Source organism: Artemia sp. Qi Xiang Cuo, chromosome 1, assembly GCF_049724085.1.
Source record: "Artemia sp. Qi Xiang Cuo chromosome 1, ASM4972408v1, whole genome shotgun sequence".
NCBI lineage: Eukaryota > Metazoa > Arthropoda > Branchiopoda > Anostraca > Artemiidae > Artemia > Artemia sp. Qi Xiang Cuo.
The window spans coordinates 65066026-65081329 of NC_142794.1; the positions used below are offsets into that span (position 1 = coordinate 65066026).

Sequence of the window (15304 nt, forward strand, 5' to 3'; positions counted from 1 at the left end):
GGAAAATGCCCCGAAAAATGCCATATGTGTGATAATGCCTGCTTGATGGTGCCGCGTGTCAGCCATTGAGTGTCACAGGCTGGGAATTGCCATGGAACATCTCAATTTTGCAATGAAATGGCAAGTTTTTCGCTGTTCAAATCAAAACAATGGTTACTTTTAGTTTATAAATTTATTTTTGAGGTTGAAAAACCCTTAGGTTTTATAATCTGCGCCAGAGGGTGTCATCGGGGCGGGTACATTGTGCCACGCTGACCTCAATTGCCAGGAGTCATCAGAGGAAACGCTAATGGAGGATTTTTCATTAAGTTTAAACAATCAATTCTAGTGTAAACGAATAATTTTGAACGAAAATACCCCGAAAATGCCATGTGTGATAATGCTTGCTAGAGGGTGCCGTGTCAGCCATTCAGGGTCACAGGCTGGAGTGTAAAATTCTGTGTAGGAAGAAGAAAATAAAGACTTTTGAACGTATATGAAGGCGTACCATATTCTAACCTTAATGATAATCTCGCTTTTATTTCATCTCCAATAGCACATTCAAGTCCCAATAGAGTAAAAGACTCTATAAGTAAAAAATTCATTAAGATCAACCTCCAATGTCATCTGATAATACTCTCTAAGGCATTTCTTAACACGCAGATGTACTTCAAATGTAACCAAATTCTAATAATCGGTTTTCCACCTGTCTGTCAGTTATTGCAGCCATATGGGAACACGCAATCCATTTAATTATTCTAGTATGCGAGACAGTGAATTACCCGACTGGGAAACACCTTATCATGCACAAAGTATTACCCGAATCAAAATATAAGAAAGGCTTTCATAGTCAACCTGGTTAGCGCTCCATTCCATTGAGGGGAAATCACTTTCGAATCCTTATGTGGACATAAAATCTTTGGAATATAAAGGTTCCCTGAAAAAAACGTCTTGAAAGAAAATAATATCTAAAAAACGCCCTGAAAGAAAATGAAACCCTGAAGAAAAAAAAACGTCTTAAAACAAAAAACAAATCCCGAAGAAAAAAAAATCTCTTAAAATATTATGTAGCATCCACGTGTATGTCCTCTTCAATTACAAGCGAGGATTCCCCGCGGGCCCTGAAGAAACAAGTCACGAGTGAATGCGTAATCCTTGACACTGGTATACATTCCCTAGTTAATAAAATCTAAAAAACTTATGAAGAAAAGTCTTGAAGAAAAATGTCTTTAAAAAACACCTTGAATTGTTTTGAAACGTCTTGAAGAAAGTCTTAAAAATGTCTTGAAACATCTTGAAATGTCTTGAACCGTCTTGAAACAACTACTTGAATAAAAATGTTTGAATAAAACTCCCCCTCTCTACTTGTGGGCCTTAACACGTCCTATTATGTAACACCCCAAACCCAATTACGTAACATGCATTTACATCGTTTTAGAAAACATGCCCAATGATGTAACAGACACCTGGCGGCTGTCACGGAATGACGGGATAGGACACCGGTTAAAAGCAGGGATAGGGCACAGGTTAAAAGCTGAGGGCCTTCACTACTGAAAGGATTTTATCCAAACATAAAATCGTCATTGAAAAAGACAAATTCAGAAACTAGGGCTATAATTATGTCATAATTTTAACAGTTTCACAGTCTGTGCAATAAATAACGTCTGGGCTACATTTTGAGGAGCGAGTTTAATTCCGAGGAGAGTTATCACGGTGCGGCCAGAGTAGGTGCCAAAGTTTTAGGGACTGAAGGACTGTGTAATTGGAGGCACCTCATCCCGACATGGCTAGAACTTTTCACCAGCAAAATAGTGACCCCACAGGGAGATAAAGGAAGTAGGTTCTTCTTTTTCCTGGGAAGATTAAGAGTACGTGCGACAAACCTTAGGGTTCCTGAAGTTTTGTTTTAATAAATAAACGATAAAAGTGTACAATTTTGTACTACCGAAAGAAACCAGAAACATCCGTTAAAACTACGCTTATGTAATACCTGGAATATTTTTGAAAATTTTCCCAACCCTGATGAAATTCTCTGGACGTGCTTACAAAAAGACAGTTGCTTTGTTTTATGATGAAAATCGCTTTTTGATGCTATTACACTAATAGCATTAGATTCTACAAACATATTGCTTTGGAGAAACAGAAAGAAAATAAGAGAGAAAAAAGGAACACTTAGGTAAACGGTTTTGTATATCCTAGCAATATACCTGGACGCTTATTGACTAAGAAAATTAAGATGAAATTTAATAAGCAAATACACACCAACAGCAACTGAATCGGACGTCAATTCTTGAAATTCGGTTTATGGAGTTTTTTAGATTAAAAATACATTGAGAATTGGTTGGAAACCGCAGGAAAAGGATAATTTTCTAGTTTTTTAAGCAAGTTGGCATCCTTCTTTAAGAAAAAGTCTAAGTAATGCAATAATTCTGGATCGGAAAATGGTCAGATCTGAGGCTAATGAATGCAATGACACAAATATCTTATCATTTTGCTGCAAGTTTCATCTGCAGGCTTGCCGTAAACAGGGTAGTCACCACGGTCAGTTCTTAAAGTGCTGCAATTGCCCAAATTTACGTGCTAAACAACAATTTTCGGTGTCGTGGCTTGCGCCGCGATACGCACGTGGTCCGTTTAGGTGTACTTAGATTAGTTCGCAGGCGAGTTTTTTAATCTTTTTTAATGTAAAGGAATAAAACTACATCCTGACCTGATCAGAGGGCTGAATGAGAAAATGTACGTGCAAAGGCATATCCCGTATCACGAATGTATTTAGCTTATTGTCATGCATAAAAAATGATTTAAGATATATTTTGATGTGATACACATCATATAATTGCATTTTAAATGTCTGTATTTTCAACTTGGTCATATAAGAAAAAAGTGCTAAATTCAACGTAGCACGCGCTACAGGTGGCAGCCCCGGTCGTAAAATTGTGTTTTAGAGGGAACATATATATTAAAGCTTTGATAAATAACATTTCGTCCTTAAAAGTAAAACTATCAGACTTACATGTTAGGATAAAAATAAGTAGCGATTGTCACCAATGGTCTATAAGTTATGAAAGTTGTATATTGTTTACATAAAAGATTTTTTATTACGGAAAGTGGAATATTTGATTCTGGCTCTCCAAAAAGGCTCGGGGTATTATTAAGGTAAAACTCTCAAGAAATGTTAAGGGGGATGTTAAAAAAACGATGGAAAAATACTATATACTTGCTGCTAGTCAAAAGAGCGTATCAGTTATACTTAAGGAACTGTTAATGGTGTTAAGTTGAAACTTTCAGGGTATTTTGAGAAGGATGTTGAAGAGTGATCGGCAGGCAGCCATCCTCCCTTACCGCATTTATATGCCCCCCTCGACACTGATCCCAATTTTGGAAAAAAATATTTTGCTCAAAATAGTCCAGAGGTCTAAAAATTATGCCTCTGGGGATGTCATGCCCCAAAGGCATATATTATATATATGCTTCGTGCGATATTATATATATGCCCAGAGACAATATATTATAAAATATATTGACGTAACTCAAGACACCAAGATCAACCTTCAACAGCGTTTGAAAGAATCTTGGACCATTACAGCATTTTCAAGAAAGGCAGTAACAGAAGTTCGATTTTGAGGGGATAGGACCTACACATAAACACAACATGAGCTGGCTTAGACCGCGAGAAAGTACAGATTTGCCTTATAGGTGTTGAAGACCGTTCAATTAATTCTAATTTATCCAAGTTAATTGGTATTAACTTTGTATTTTCCTGTGAATGTCATTGGAGAAGAAAAATATATTCTGAACAAAATTAAGCGAATGCAGCAGCGTCATTAGAACTTTTGTCATACACGATTTTCTTACTATTTCTTTTCAGCCTACCGACTTAAAACGTTATCATGACGGAGAGCTCAACAGGGTGCCAAAACCTGTAGATTTAATAAAGTTATTGTCCTCTTCTAATACAAATCTAGAAGCAGTCAAACTTCAAAAATCAATTTCCTTCTATTACCTATTCAGACTGGAAACTTTTCTCCCAAGAGGGGGGGGGGAGGGGCTCTGGTATTTTAAAACTATTTTTATTAATTCAATGTTTTAAACATTAGCTGTGTTTAATTTTAGTGAAAAAGGGGTAATCGGGATTTAAAAGTAGGAAATATTAAGTATTTTATCAAATGGGATTAATATTTTCCCCCTCCCCTTCCCCACCCTCTCCTAGTGAAGCATTCTGTAAAGTCCAGCTAAGTTAAAACAAAATGGTTTGAAAGTTACGTTTTATGCGGTACAAAAGGTTACCTAACAAGATGTATATAATACCTCTAACTTTGTCAGAAGAGCCTCTTTTTCAGTAGCAGCTTGCTGAAACTTTTGTTCCATCTGCGATAGTCTCCTTGTGAGGTCTTGTTGTAGTTTCTCAGCATTTTCATTTTCAGATAGTCGTTGTTTTTCAGTTTCTGCAAGTTTACTTAAAACAGAAGAAAAAATATGAGTATCGAGAAAGTTGGGATAATGAGGAGAAACGCAAGAGTAAAGGAGGCAATGTTGAAAGTGAAACAAGAAAATTATTTCTTTTGTCCTCTGCCTCTCCCTCTCTCTTTTCTCCCTCCCTTAAGGCTAGGTCAGACCGACAAAGTTACGTCTCTCTCTCAAGAAAAGAATCATTGCTCAACTTTCGTCGGCGGCAAGATCAAGCATCGTTGAAGTTGGAGAAGTCCGATATTTTTAGGCCAAGAAAATGTAAATAAGAAGTACCCCCAGCGACTATATATCCTTGTGGCTTCAGATCGTTTGAAGCTAACTAAGCGGCGAATACTATTGCTCTATTGTACACCACAATTTTTAAAACTTACACTTTCAACACATGTCACAAAATCCTAAAAGATAAAAAAAAGAAAATAAAATGATTCAATGGGTCGGATCATCAACAAATTTGAAAATAGTTGAATCTTCCACATCTTGCGAACTAAAAACTGAAACTGTTATATTGTCATTTTTTTTACCGTGATTTCCTTTAACTTATGGATAAATCGTTTTTAAATTTACAAACTTAAAGACTCACTGAAGGGATTTCCTATTCCCCGAAGACGACCGGGGTCTAACAACCGATTCTTTAATTGAAACTTCCTCGCTTTTCTTTAAAATCTGGTTTAAAATTCTTTTGATTAAATAAATGTTAAACTAATTTGCAGAAGTTTATAGCCCTTTAACCATTAAAATCATTGGGCTCTGACAATCTATTCTTATTTGCCTTTTCCTTACCAAAGCAGATATGAAATCAAATTTTTCGTACCCTCAAATACTTTTTTTTCGTTTTAAGAAAGAAGCAAATATAAGCATTAATAGCAAATAATGGGTACACCAGCTAGTAAAAGATGCCAACCCCCCATTGCAAAGATAATCAAAAGTAGAACAGCAAATTTTTACTTATAAGACCTTCTTATGTCTTATAATATAAACGAGATCTTTTCTAATTTTTGCCACAACATTGAATTTGTTGACCCCAAGAAATTTTTAAACGGGGTATCTAAACATTTCACCAAGAAGATGACCATGCTCTAATAATCTTAATTACAAAAGATGCCGACTCCTCTTCGCAAAGACGACCGAGATATAACAGCCAATTATTACGTGCACAACCTTTCCTTGTTTTAAAGCTTGAACCAGATTTTTTTTCTAACGTGCACAATAAGAAGCTGTCCACACCTCAAATCCTTAAAGTGGCATATCACACGAAAGAATTTTTGTACGAAAAAACGAATCTCATATTACTTGATCAACCCATCAAAGACGTCAAATCAGTGTTGGAGAGAAATCTATAATACCGAATGAGTTTTGGGTAAGGGAGGGGAGAAATTCATATCTAATCCCTATTGATTCCCGCGAATATTTCTGTTAGGTGCTGGGGGGGGGGGGGTAATAGTACCCATCCCTATTTCCATTCATATTAACAATTATACCCTTTTCTGCCCACCCAAAATTCTGGAATAAAAATATTAGAATAAAAACTTGTTCAACAAAACTACTGTCCATCGGAAATTTTGACTGTACACTCATATTTTGTCTAAAATTTTAATTACACTTGAACATTTCAATTCTGAAGCAGACGAACTGAAAAAGTGGGACGCCACCAATTAATTTAAAATTATTGATATACACAATTTGGAAGCAAGAAATTGGAGATTTATGGGCCAGTAGCCCACTTCATATCTAGGTTGGGCCTGGGCATGATAATTTCAAAAATCAAGCTTTTTTAAATAAAAGTAAGGAGACACATTAAAACGATTTTATTCTGTATATGAAAGGGGGCTGTCCTCTCCTCAACCCCTTGCTTCTTACACTACAGTTTGACTGTTTGTCCCAGTAATCTAAGAACGACCGCTGAAATACAAGGGTCGTTGAATTGGAACAACAACTTTTTTAAAGCACTAAAAAACTTTAGCATAACGAGCGAGAAGTTGAGGAGGGGGAAACCCCTCATATACGGAAAAATTTCCGTCTGTTTTAAGTTTTGATGCTACTAGATACTTTCAGTTGAAGAACCTTTTTTAATTTAATTTTACCTATAATATCTAATTTTTATATTTTATTTCTTCTAGTTTTTATTTCATGCTTTTGGGGCTGGGGTTTGAGTGATTATAAGATCTTGATATTTATGTTATTATAATAAACCTGTAAAAAAGAAAAAATAATTAAAGGAGCTTCAAACGGGAAAACCTTCTGATGTACGCCTAGTGGACGATACCAAATAATTTTTGTGACTTTGATGACTTTTCAAAACTTTCTTTACTAAGACTATGGCTTGCTTATTTGAATTAGGACGTTCTGTTAATTTTAAATTTGGTTCTGACTCAAGAGTTAGTTTCCCCGTTATTTAAATCAAATTGAAAAAAAGGAAAAAGCATGTCATTTAAAGATACTTCAGAGGGGAAAACCTTCTGATGTACACCTAGTAGACGCGTTCTCGATTGCAAGAGGTGAACTGGTACTGCATGCTAAAATTGTTGGTACCAGATCAAGCCCATGGGGAAGTACTTACTCGTGCTTCTTTTTCCCAGCCCGTTATCTCCGTGCACTTTTATTAGAGAGAAACCCTTCTAAAATTGCCACTGATTTCATTTTTCAAACCCTTTTCTTCAACCTTTATGTTACCCTGCTATGACAACTGAAACCCCCCAAAAACACGAAAAAATTGTTTGAAGAACTGATAATGTAAAAAAACAAAAAAATACTGTTAAAGTATAGAGTATTCTACACCATATATTCTTGAACATAAATAAAATATTTCAAAACTTCTTCTTTTCTTCATTATTTTTGTCATACTTTCCTTTGGCTTGCGAATTTTGTACATGGTGGGAATTTTCCTAAGGAGAACTGTCTGCTGGATGATTTTCTGGGGAATAGGGATTTTCCGAGATGGATTTTTACACAGGGGGGGGGATTTTCTAAGGGGAATCCTTTGGTGAGTAATTTTCCGGGGGAATACGCCTAGCACCTGTATTTCGTGATCTGTTCTGTATACACCCTGCATGTATTTATGTGTACTGAAACTACTGGAGTGAAAAATGGGTTAAAAAAACAATAACAACGAAAAAAAACTTAAAACTTTAATGACAGATTTTTACTTTATAATTATGCAATATTAAATTTGGAAAAGAGAGAAAGGATATGTAATATAAAAATAAATGTGAGTATGCTTATTTCATAGTCGTCCAGATATGAGAGTCATTGCTTAACAGTATAAAGCACAGCATTAAATAAAACATCATATCACTTAAAATTCAAGTATATGTAACTAAATAAATAGTATGTGAACAAAAATAAACTATCTTTGTCATCCAATTCATTTACATTATTTCATGATAGGTTATTATGTAATTAAGCCTCAAACGTTACATACTTATATTCGTGAATAATGTTTTTGAATGGCGTGGCGAATCAAACTATTTTCAGAATCTTTAAGGGTGCCAAGGATATAAAAAGTTTTAAAACCCGTACTGCAGGGCCTTTCAAATAATTTTTTAAAAAGACTTTAGCTTTGTCCTGTGAATCCTTTTTTACAAGGGACTAAACTTGTGATTTCAGATTACGTCCTAGTTTAAGTTGCTTTTTACTGCTTTTATTCAGGAAGCTTTATAGGCCTTGGATTGCATATACGACTTCTCAAAAAATAATAACCTATATAGTAAACTGAGGTGCAAAGGTCTCCAGAGGCCATACCAAATTTCAATTTCATAAGCAAATGGGCTCCCGCATACTCACAACGCAAAACTATTTGCAGTAAAAGTTTGACGACAGCTATTCTCCATGGAATTTATCCAGATTTATTAGTAAAAATATAAGGTCACTGATATTTTATTTTTTTTTTTATAACAACGGTGTAAGTGCGTTTCCTTTTTAGGGGACAACTATTCAAAAATAAAAGAAGACTTTCTTCCTATTCACGGCCTCATAAAAGAGCTGCAAGTCTGGCCGTACTAGACCTTATCAGCCTAACGATACAAAAGCCAAGAGATTCTTTTATTAGTTGAGGGTCTTAACTGAGGGATTGAATCTTTATGGGTATCTATATCCCTTTCATCACCAAAATGTAGCCCAGAATCGACCTTGGAAACATAGTTTCGGGAGTGCGAAATACACACAATGTATAAGTATATGATAAATATCTCCAACCTAGTTTATTTAATAGCCAATAAAAGTATAATAAAATCAAACCACAAATTTCAAACTAAAACCAAATTTCTGATCTAAATAACCACAATAATCGCTGGCTACAAACTTTCACAAAAATAAAAATCAATATCCACAGCCAATTTTGGCGCTTTGTGACTGATTTGGGTCATTTATTTATCTGAGCTACAATATTGTCATTTTTGCAAAAATAAGATATTCCAGATACCGGCGATTTTTGGGAACTTATCGTAAGAGAGCTTGTCATAATAACTGATATATGCATATAAACATATCGCAAGAAAGCTTAACATTAAAAATTGTGTTCATTTATGTGAACAATTTTTATAGTTTGGACTGTTGATCAGAAAACAAACCCTCAATTTAAGGTCTACAGCGACATATTCTGTTGATACAAAAACGTTGCTACTATTTCCAAAGCGTAAGAACATTAAAACAATAAAACAGGGAAAAAGAAAAAAGAGAGAAAAAACTTAATACTTAATTGTATTTCATTGTTGTATGAATACAACAATGGATTAAAAACCAAGAAATAAAAAATAAAATTGGTGGTTTTAAGCAACTCGTTTAGTATCTTTTTATCACATTGGATGCAGTGACACTTTCGGAACAAAAAGTATTTACCCATCCAAACGAGAACAAAGAACTTTGATACAAGGACTACGTAAATGATAGCATCATAATAATCAGAAAGAAAGTTTAAAACCCTACGGTCTAAAGGTCTTTAATTTGGTTTAGGGGGAGTTAATTTAAAAATTATGCTTCTAGTTAAGAAAGAAAGGGTTAGACATAAATCAGATAACGAGAAATATTTAAGAAACATCGGTTACAGGGAATATTATATCCATATTATATACAAGAAAACTTTAAGATAAAGAAAAGCATAAAAAAGAAAGAAAAAAAATTAAACTGTTAACTAAGAAATTCAAATAATACAATACAAATATTAAAATGATCAAATAATAATCATCAGAATGACATTATCAAATCTCTATATCGTCTACGACCTTAAATTTGTTATTAATAGAGGAAGATTTGGAAATTACGCATGAAATTCAGAGGGAAAGGGTATAAGGAGATATCCTTATTATTAGGATATATTCAGAAAAAGAGATATCCTTAGGAGATATCCAGATAAGTTTGGGAAAGTGGCTGGCATTTAGTCTTTTGTTGTCTTTTTTTCTTTGTACTATGTCCCCGGAAGCTTTAATATAAATGTCACCAACATATTACAAATTAATTAACACACTTAAATCTTGTCTTCCTTTACCAAACATTACAACTCAGGGAAAGTGATTTTTCAGGAGCAAAAAAAGAAGTAATTTTGATTTTTTTTTTTTTGTCCTTTTTTAGCTCTTTTAGAATAATTAATTAAAAGTAAAAAAAAAAAATGTAGCTTCTTTCCTTAACTATATTTGAAAAAGTGGTTTCCTTATGTTTTTTTTTCGATCTTTATGCATTATTTTCTATCATATTTCGCAAATCTTAAATCTTTTCCAAATCTTCCACAAAACTTGAATTATATATCAACTTTATCACCCTGTTAAATAAAAAAATAATTTCCAGTCAGTGAGATAGCTTACCTCAAAATGCTGGAATTTTCTTCTTGAATACTAGCATTAGTCCTACTTAATTCGACCAATTTCGTTTCTCTCGCTTCTAGAATTCGATTCTTCTCTGATATCCGCTGAAAGAGAAATGCCTCACAAATAAAATTGGAGCGAATTGGATAATAAAGGAAATACACACAATCTGAAAAAAAAAACTACATTTTAAAACATCTTAGAGCTGAACAATAGACAAAATTAACTGGATGAGGATGAGATTCGAGTATTTAATCCAAACACACTGAGTACAAAATTAAGTGAAAGTAGAGCAAAGAGGTAGCAGGAATATAATTAAGGGCAACATAAAAAAAAAGAATTTGAAAAACAACACATACATCAGAATACTTGAAGCATTGACGAGTTCAAAATAAGACACATAAAAAATTACGTTCCCGGAAATCAAAAGGGATTGTATATAAAAAAAAAACAAAAAAAAACTACATTTTAAAACATCTTAGAGCTGAACAATAGACAAAATTAACTGGATGAGGATGAGATTCGAGTATTTAATCCAAACACACTGAGTACAAAATTAAGTGAAAGTAGAGCAAAGAGGTAGCAGGAATATAATTAAATGCAACATTAAAAAAAAGAATTTTAAAAACAACACATACATCAGAATACTTGAAGCATTGACGAGTTCAAAATAAGACACATAAAAAATTACGTTCCCGGAAATCAAAAGTGATTGTATATCAGTTATAACCTCCTCCACCCCCACTGCTTCCTTAGAGCTATTTTTGTATTTATCTGAAATCTCAATGAGAGCTAGGATGTTTGCGTTGAAATTCACGCTTTGAGGCATCTGCCCCCTCTCTAAAATAAGATCTTTTGACTAGTTTAAAAAAAAAACAAAAAAAAACGCTTATAGCTAATGCTATATGTCTGCAGCCAATTTCTGTCTCAAAATTTTGAGGATTTAATACAATATTAGAAAACGTAGTGAGTGGACCAACGATAGTCGCACTTTGTTTTCCTTCATCATTTTTCTTCCAATTTAGAAGTATAAAGGAAAAAAAATACGGCAATTGGCACACAAGAATAAGAGCTTTCAAAAAAAAAATAGAATAAAAACTTTGAGCATGAGTTTAGTATCTGAAATAAAAAGAACTAATTTATGAACCTAATCGGATTATCTTCTGCACTGTACTGTGTTAGATTGCGCAACTAACTTGCGGATTTAATTGTGAGGGATTGCTCACTTCATACAAAGTGAGTTATTATTTATCATAGTGAATAATTTAGTTCCATAACTGAATATTAATTGGTTATTACGATCAGCAAATCCCCTTAGATATTGTGTGGCAGTGATTAATGTACATAAAATTGAATATATTGGTGTCATCGCTGATTAAAATTGTCATATTTACTTTTGGTCAAGTAACCTTGAATTAAGACTGATCAACAGTTCGTGAATCTGCATTGTCTCTTTGGAATAAATGTCGGGAAAAAAGAAGCCCCTAAGGCTACCCCCCGAGAAGGATACTCCCACTGAAACCCTTGGCCAGTCACCATTCCAAACTACTTCTAAAACTCTTCCTAGAACACCCCCCCCCACCCCAACTACGCGGTCCAAAACAGTTAGCCACTTGTAAGGCATTCAGGCCTTAGCAGCAACTAACTCTAATGAAAGAGGTGTGACGCCTGCCAAAAAGAGGGGAAAGGATGAAACTCGTTCGCCAGTGATAGTGCAACCCTTCCCTCCAAGTGTCCCAGAAACTAGTATTACAGATTACCATAATTATTATACTGTCTCAACAAAGAAAACCAATGGCCAACCATTTTCAAAAGATCGAATAATGGAAATTAGGAAAGCTGTCTTTCTGATCGCTAAGTTAAATTTTGAAGTTGTTTTCAAGCAGGAGGACTCTATTGATATTTACTTTACGTCTTCTCAGGCGGCAGACCATGTCCTGTCAAAATCCAAAGAAATAATTCTCGATGGCTCGAAAATTTTAGCCACAAGAAAAGATGTGGAAATGTTACACAAGTATGTGCTGTATGGTGTTGATACCAGTGTAAAGTGGAGGAAACACAAACTGAACTAATAGATTCTTCAGGCCTTCTCATCAATCCTTCAACTGCAAATAGGCTAAGTTTAAACAAAGAGGGAGTTCTTCACCCAAGCCGTTCAATCCTCATTTCCTGCAAAGTTGAGCTAAACAGAGAAATATTCTTGTACGATATGTCACTTTTTTACAAGATTTATAAGCCTAAGCCCCTACAATGCTCCACTTGTCTTGCCCACGGCCACAGCAAAACCACTGCAAATAGTCCCATCCGTCTTGCCTCAAATTTGGAAAAACAGGCCACGCAACTACTGAATGCCCTGAGTCAGACCCTTTCTGCAGAGACACACAGCCCTCCAAAAACAATCTTGCCAAGCTCACCAAAAGCGAGTCGTATTCCTTAGAACATCTGATAAAATGAACCCACCCTACTCAGTTGTAGCTGCAAGAATCCCTCGGCAGCCTATATCCCATCGTCCCAGTAGAAGCCAAGCAACAGTTGCTGTAGAAGAAGCAAAGACAGTATCATTTCCAAAAGAGGCAAACAATGTTCATACTCAAGCTTCTAGTCAGTCCACCCATCCCTTACCTAAGTTTACTTTAACATCCTGCCCTCCAAAACATTCATCTGAAAGAAGCCAAGAATGGCAAAGGCTTGCAACTTATCTCACAGTCAGCCACTCAATTGAGGTTAGTAATGAACCTGAGGAAATCGAAAACATTCTAAAGAAGAAAGCTATCATTAAACTCCTAGCTGATGATATATTACAAACAGCTATAGCTCAAATATCTTCCATCAAAAAGGACATAGATTCCACATCGAAGTTAGTTAAGCCTGCAGACTCAACTGCAAATAGAATTAATACAGGCTCCGATAATGCCACAACCCCATGTGTATTATGCAAGACTACGTTTCTCACGAATTTATCACTGTGCAACAAGGTTGTTTTTAGCTATTACGATGACCAAAATAACTTGCCCACCACCCTCTTAGCTAGCCCCGATAGCCCCTTAACCCAAATTAATGGTGAATATCTCGACACTTTTGATTTTGTAAAAAATGTGAAACCTAAGCTAATGGAAGAGACCAAACTTAATGTAATTTGCTTTAACATCAGAAGCATACGGGATAAGTGGGCTAATTTTAAAGATTTAATTTCAATTTGATTAAAATTGATTAATTAAATGAACTTTTTTATTTTTTCATTGTTTTATAAGCCACCCTCATTTCAGACACCTTTCTTTTGTAATCTGTTTGATGATTTTTCTTGTTTTATTAATTTACCACAAAAGAAGGCAATAGATTTTGGGGACTTCAATTGTAATTTACTAATGTTAGCAATAATAATGATACCTTCTTTGTAACATTTCTAAAGGTATTCACAAAGAACACCTTCTTTGAAATATTTACCTCAAGTGGTCTTCTTCCCATAATCCTTTTTCCTACTAGAGTTGAACCTATGAGGTCTATAGCTACTGTAATTGATAATATTTTTGTATCCACTTCTCAGGGAAACCACCTGTCCTCCAAAATAATATTCTCTGACCTGTCAGAACACTTTCCAATCTATCTCTCCCTACCCTCCCAACCAACTACTAAACCCTCTAGAACTAATACCCTACGTCTGATAGAATATATAATACTGTGAATATGAACCGGTTCAAGGATCGTTTGAAATCCTTTGACTGGTCCAAGGTTTTGGATTGTCACGATGTTAATTCAGCCACAAATGATTTTACACAGGGACTGAGATCTTATCAGTTCAACCTTTTCAGTCTGTATATCAAACCTAAAAAATACCCATATAAGCCCATGGAACTATATATGCCCCCAGAGCATTACTTACAACACCTGCCTCCGGGCCATGGGTGGTTGCGTCGACACAAAAGTTTTTCTTATCTGACCTTTGAACTATTTTTAATCAAATAGCTATTTTAATAATTTTATCGGATGGGCTTGGGGAAAAATGGTAGGGGGGGGGCTAGTTGCTTTCGGATATCTTTTGACTCTTAAAAAGTGATTTAGAACTTCTAATTTCCTATCAAATGACCTCTCTCCGAAGTTTATACGAGCCTCCCCTTCATAAGAACCATATACGTCCCCAGGACAACACTTACAGCAACAAACCTCCCGGGCCCTGGGGGTTGTATTGACACCGGAGTTTTTGTTATCTAATGTTTGAACAATTTTCAGAAAACTAGCTATCTCAAAATTTGTAGCGGATGGGTTTGAGGAAAAAGAGCAGTAGTCGCCCTTAAATCTCTTGACTCTTACAAAATGAACTAGAACTTCCAATTTCCAATCAAATGATCCCTCTCTGAAGTTTATACGAGCATCCCTTTCATAAGAACCATATATACCCCAGGGTATAACTTACAACGCCTGCCCCCGGGCCCTGGGGGGTTGTGTCAACACCCGAGTTTTTGTTATCTGACTTTTGAACAATTTTTAACTTAATGGTAATCTCAAAGTTTTATCGGATGCATTTGGGGAGAAAGGGGCATTGGGGGGGGAGGGCTAGCTGCCCTCCAATCTTTTTTGACTCTTAAAAACTAAACTAGAACTTTCAATTCCCAATCAAATGAGCCCTCTCTGAAGTTTTTACGAGTATCCCTTCCATAAGAACCATATATTCCCCCAGGGCATAACTTACAACGCCTGCCCCCATGCCCTGGGGGCTGTCTCGACCCTGGAGTTTTATTATATGGTCTTAGAACTAATAAAAAAAAACTATCTCAAAGTTCTTATCGGCAGGGTTTGAGGTGCCCTTCAATCTCTTTTGACTCTTAAAAAGTGAACCAGAACTTTCAATTTCCAATCAAATGAGCCCTCTTGGAAGTTAATACAAGCATCCCTTCCATAAGAACTATATATGCCCCAGGGCATAACTTACAACAGCTGCCTCCGGGCCCTAGGGGGTTGTGTCGCCACCGGAGTTTTTGTAATATGTTCTTTTAACTATTTTCGACAAAATAGCTATCTCAAAATTTTAAACCGTTGCATTTGTCAAAGAAGGGCGTGGGGGGGGG

At 35.3% G+C, this 15304-nt stretch overlaps 1 protein-coding gene across 1 annotated transcript in view; it reads right to left on the minus strand.

The window, feature by feature from the left end:
• The window catches only part of LOC148956601 (TATA element modulatory factor-like), a 220073-nt gene that overhangs the window by 84022 nt on the left and 120747 nt on the right, over positions 1-15304 (minus strand). The window contains exons 7-8 of the mRNA XM_089091366.1: positions 10242-10345; positions 4288-4435 (exon numbers count right to left, since the gene is read on the minus strand). Of these exons, the coding sequence (XP_088947492.1) occupies positions 4288-4435; positions 10242-10345 (252 nt within the window). The remainder of the gene's footprint in view (positions 1-4287; positions 4436-10241; positions 10346-15304) is intronic.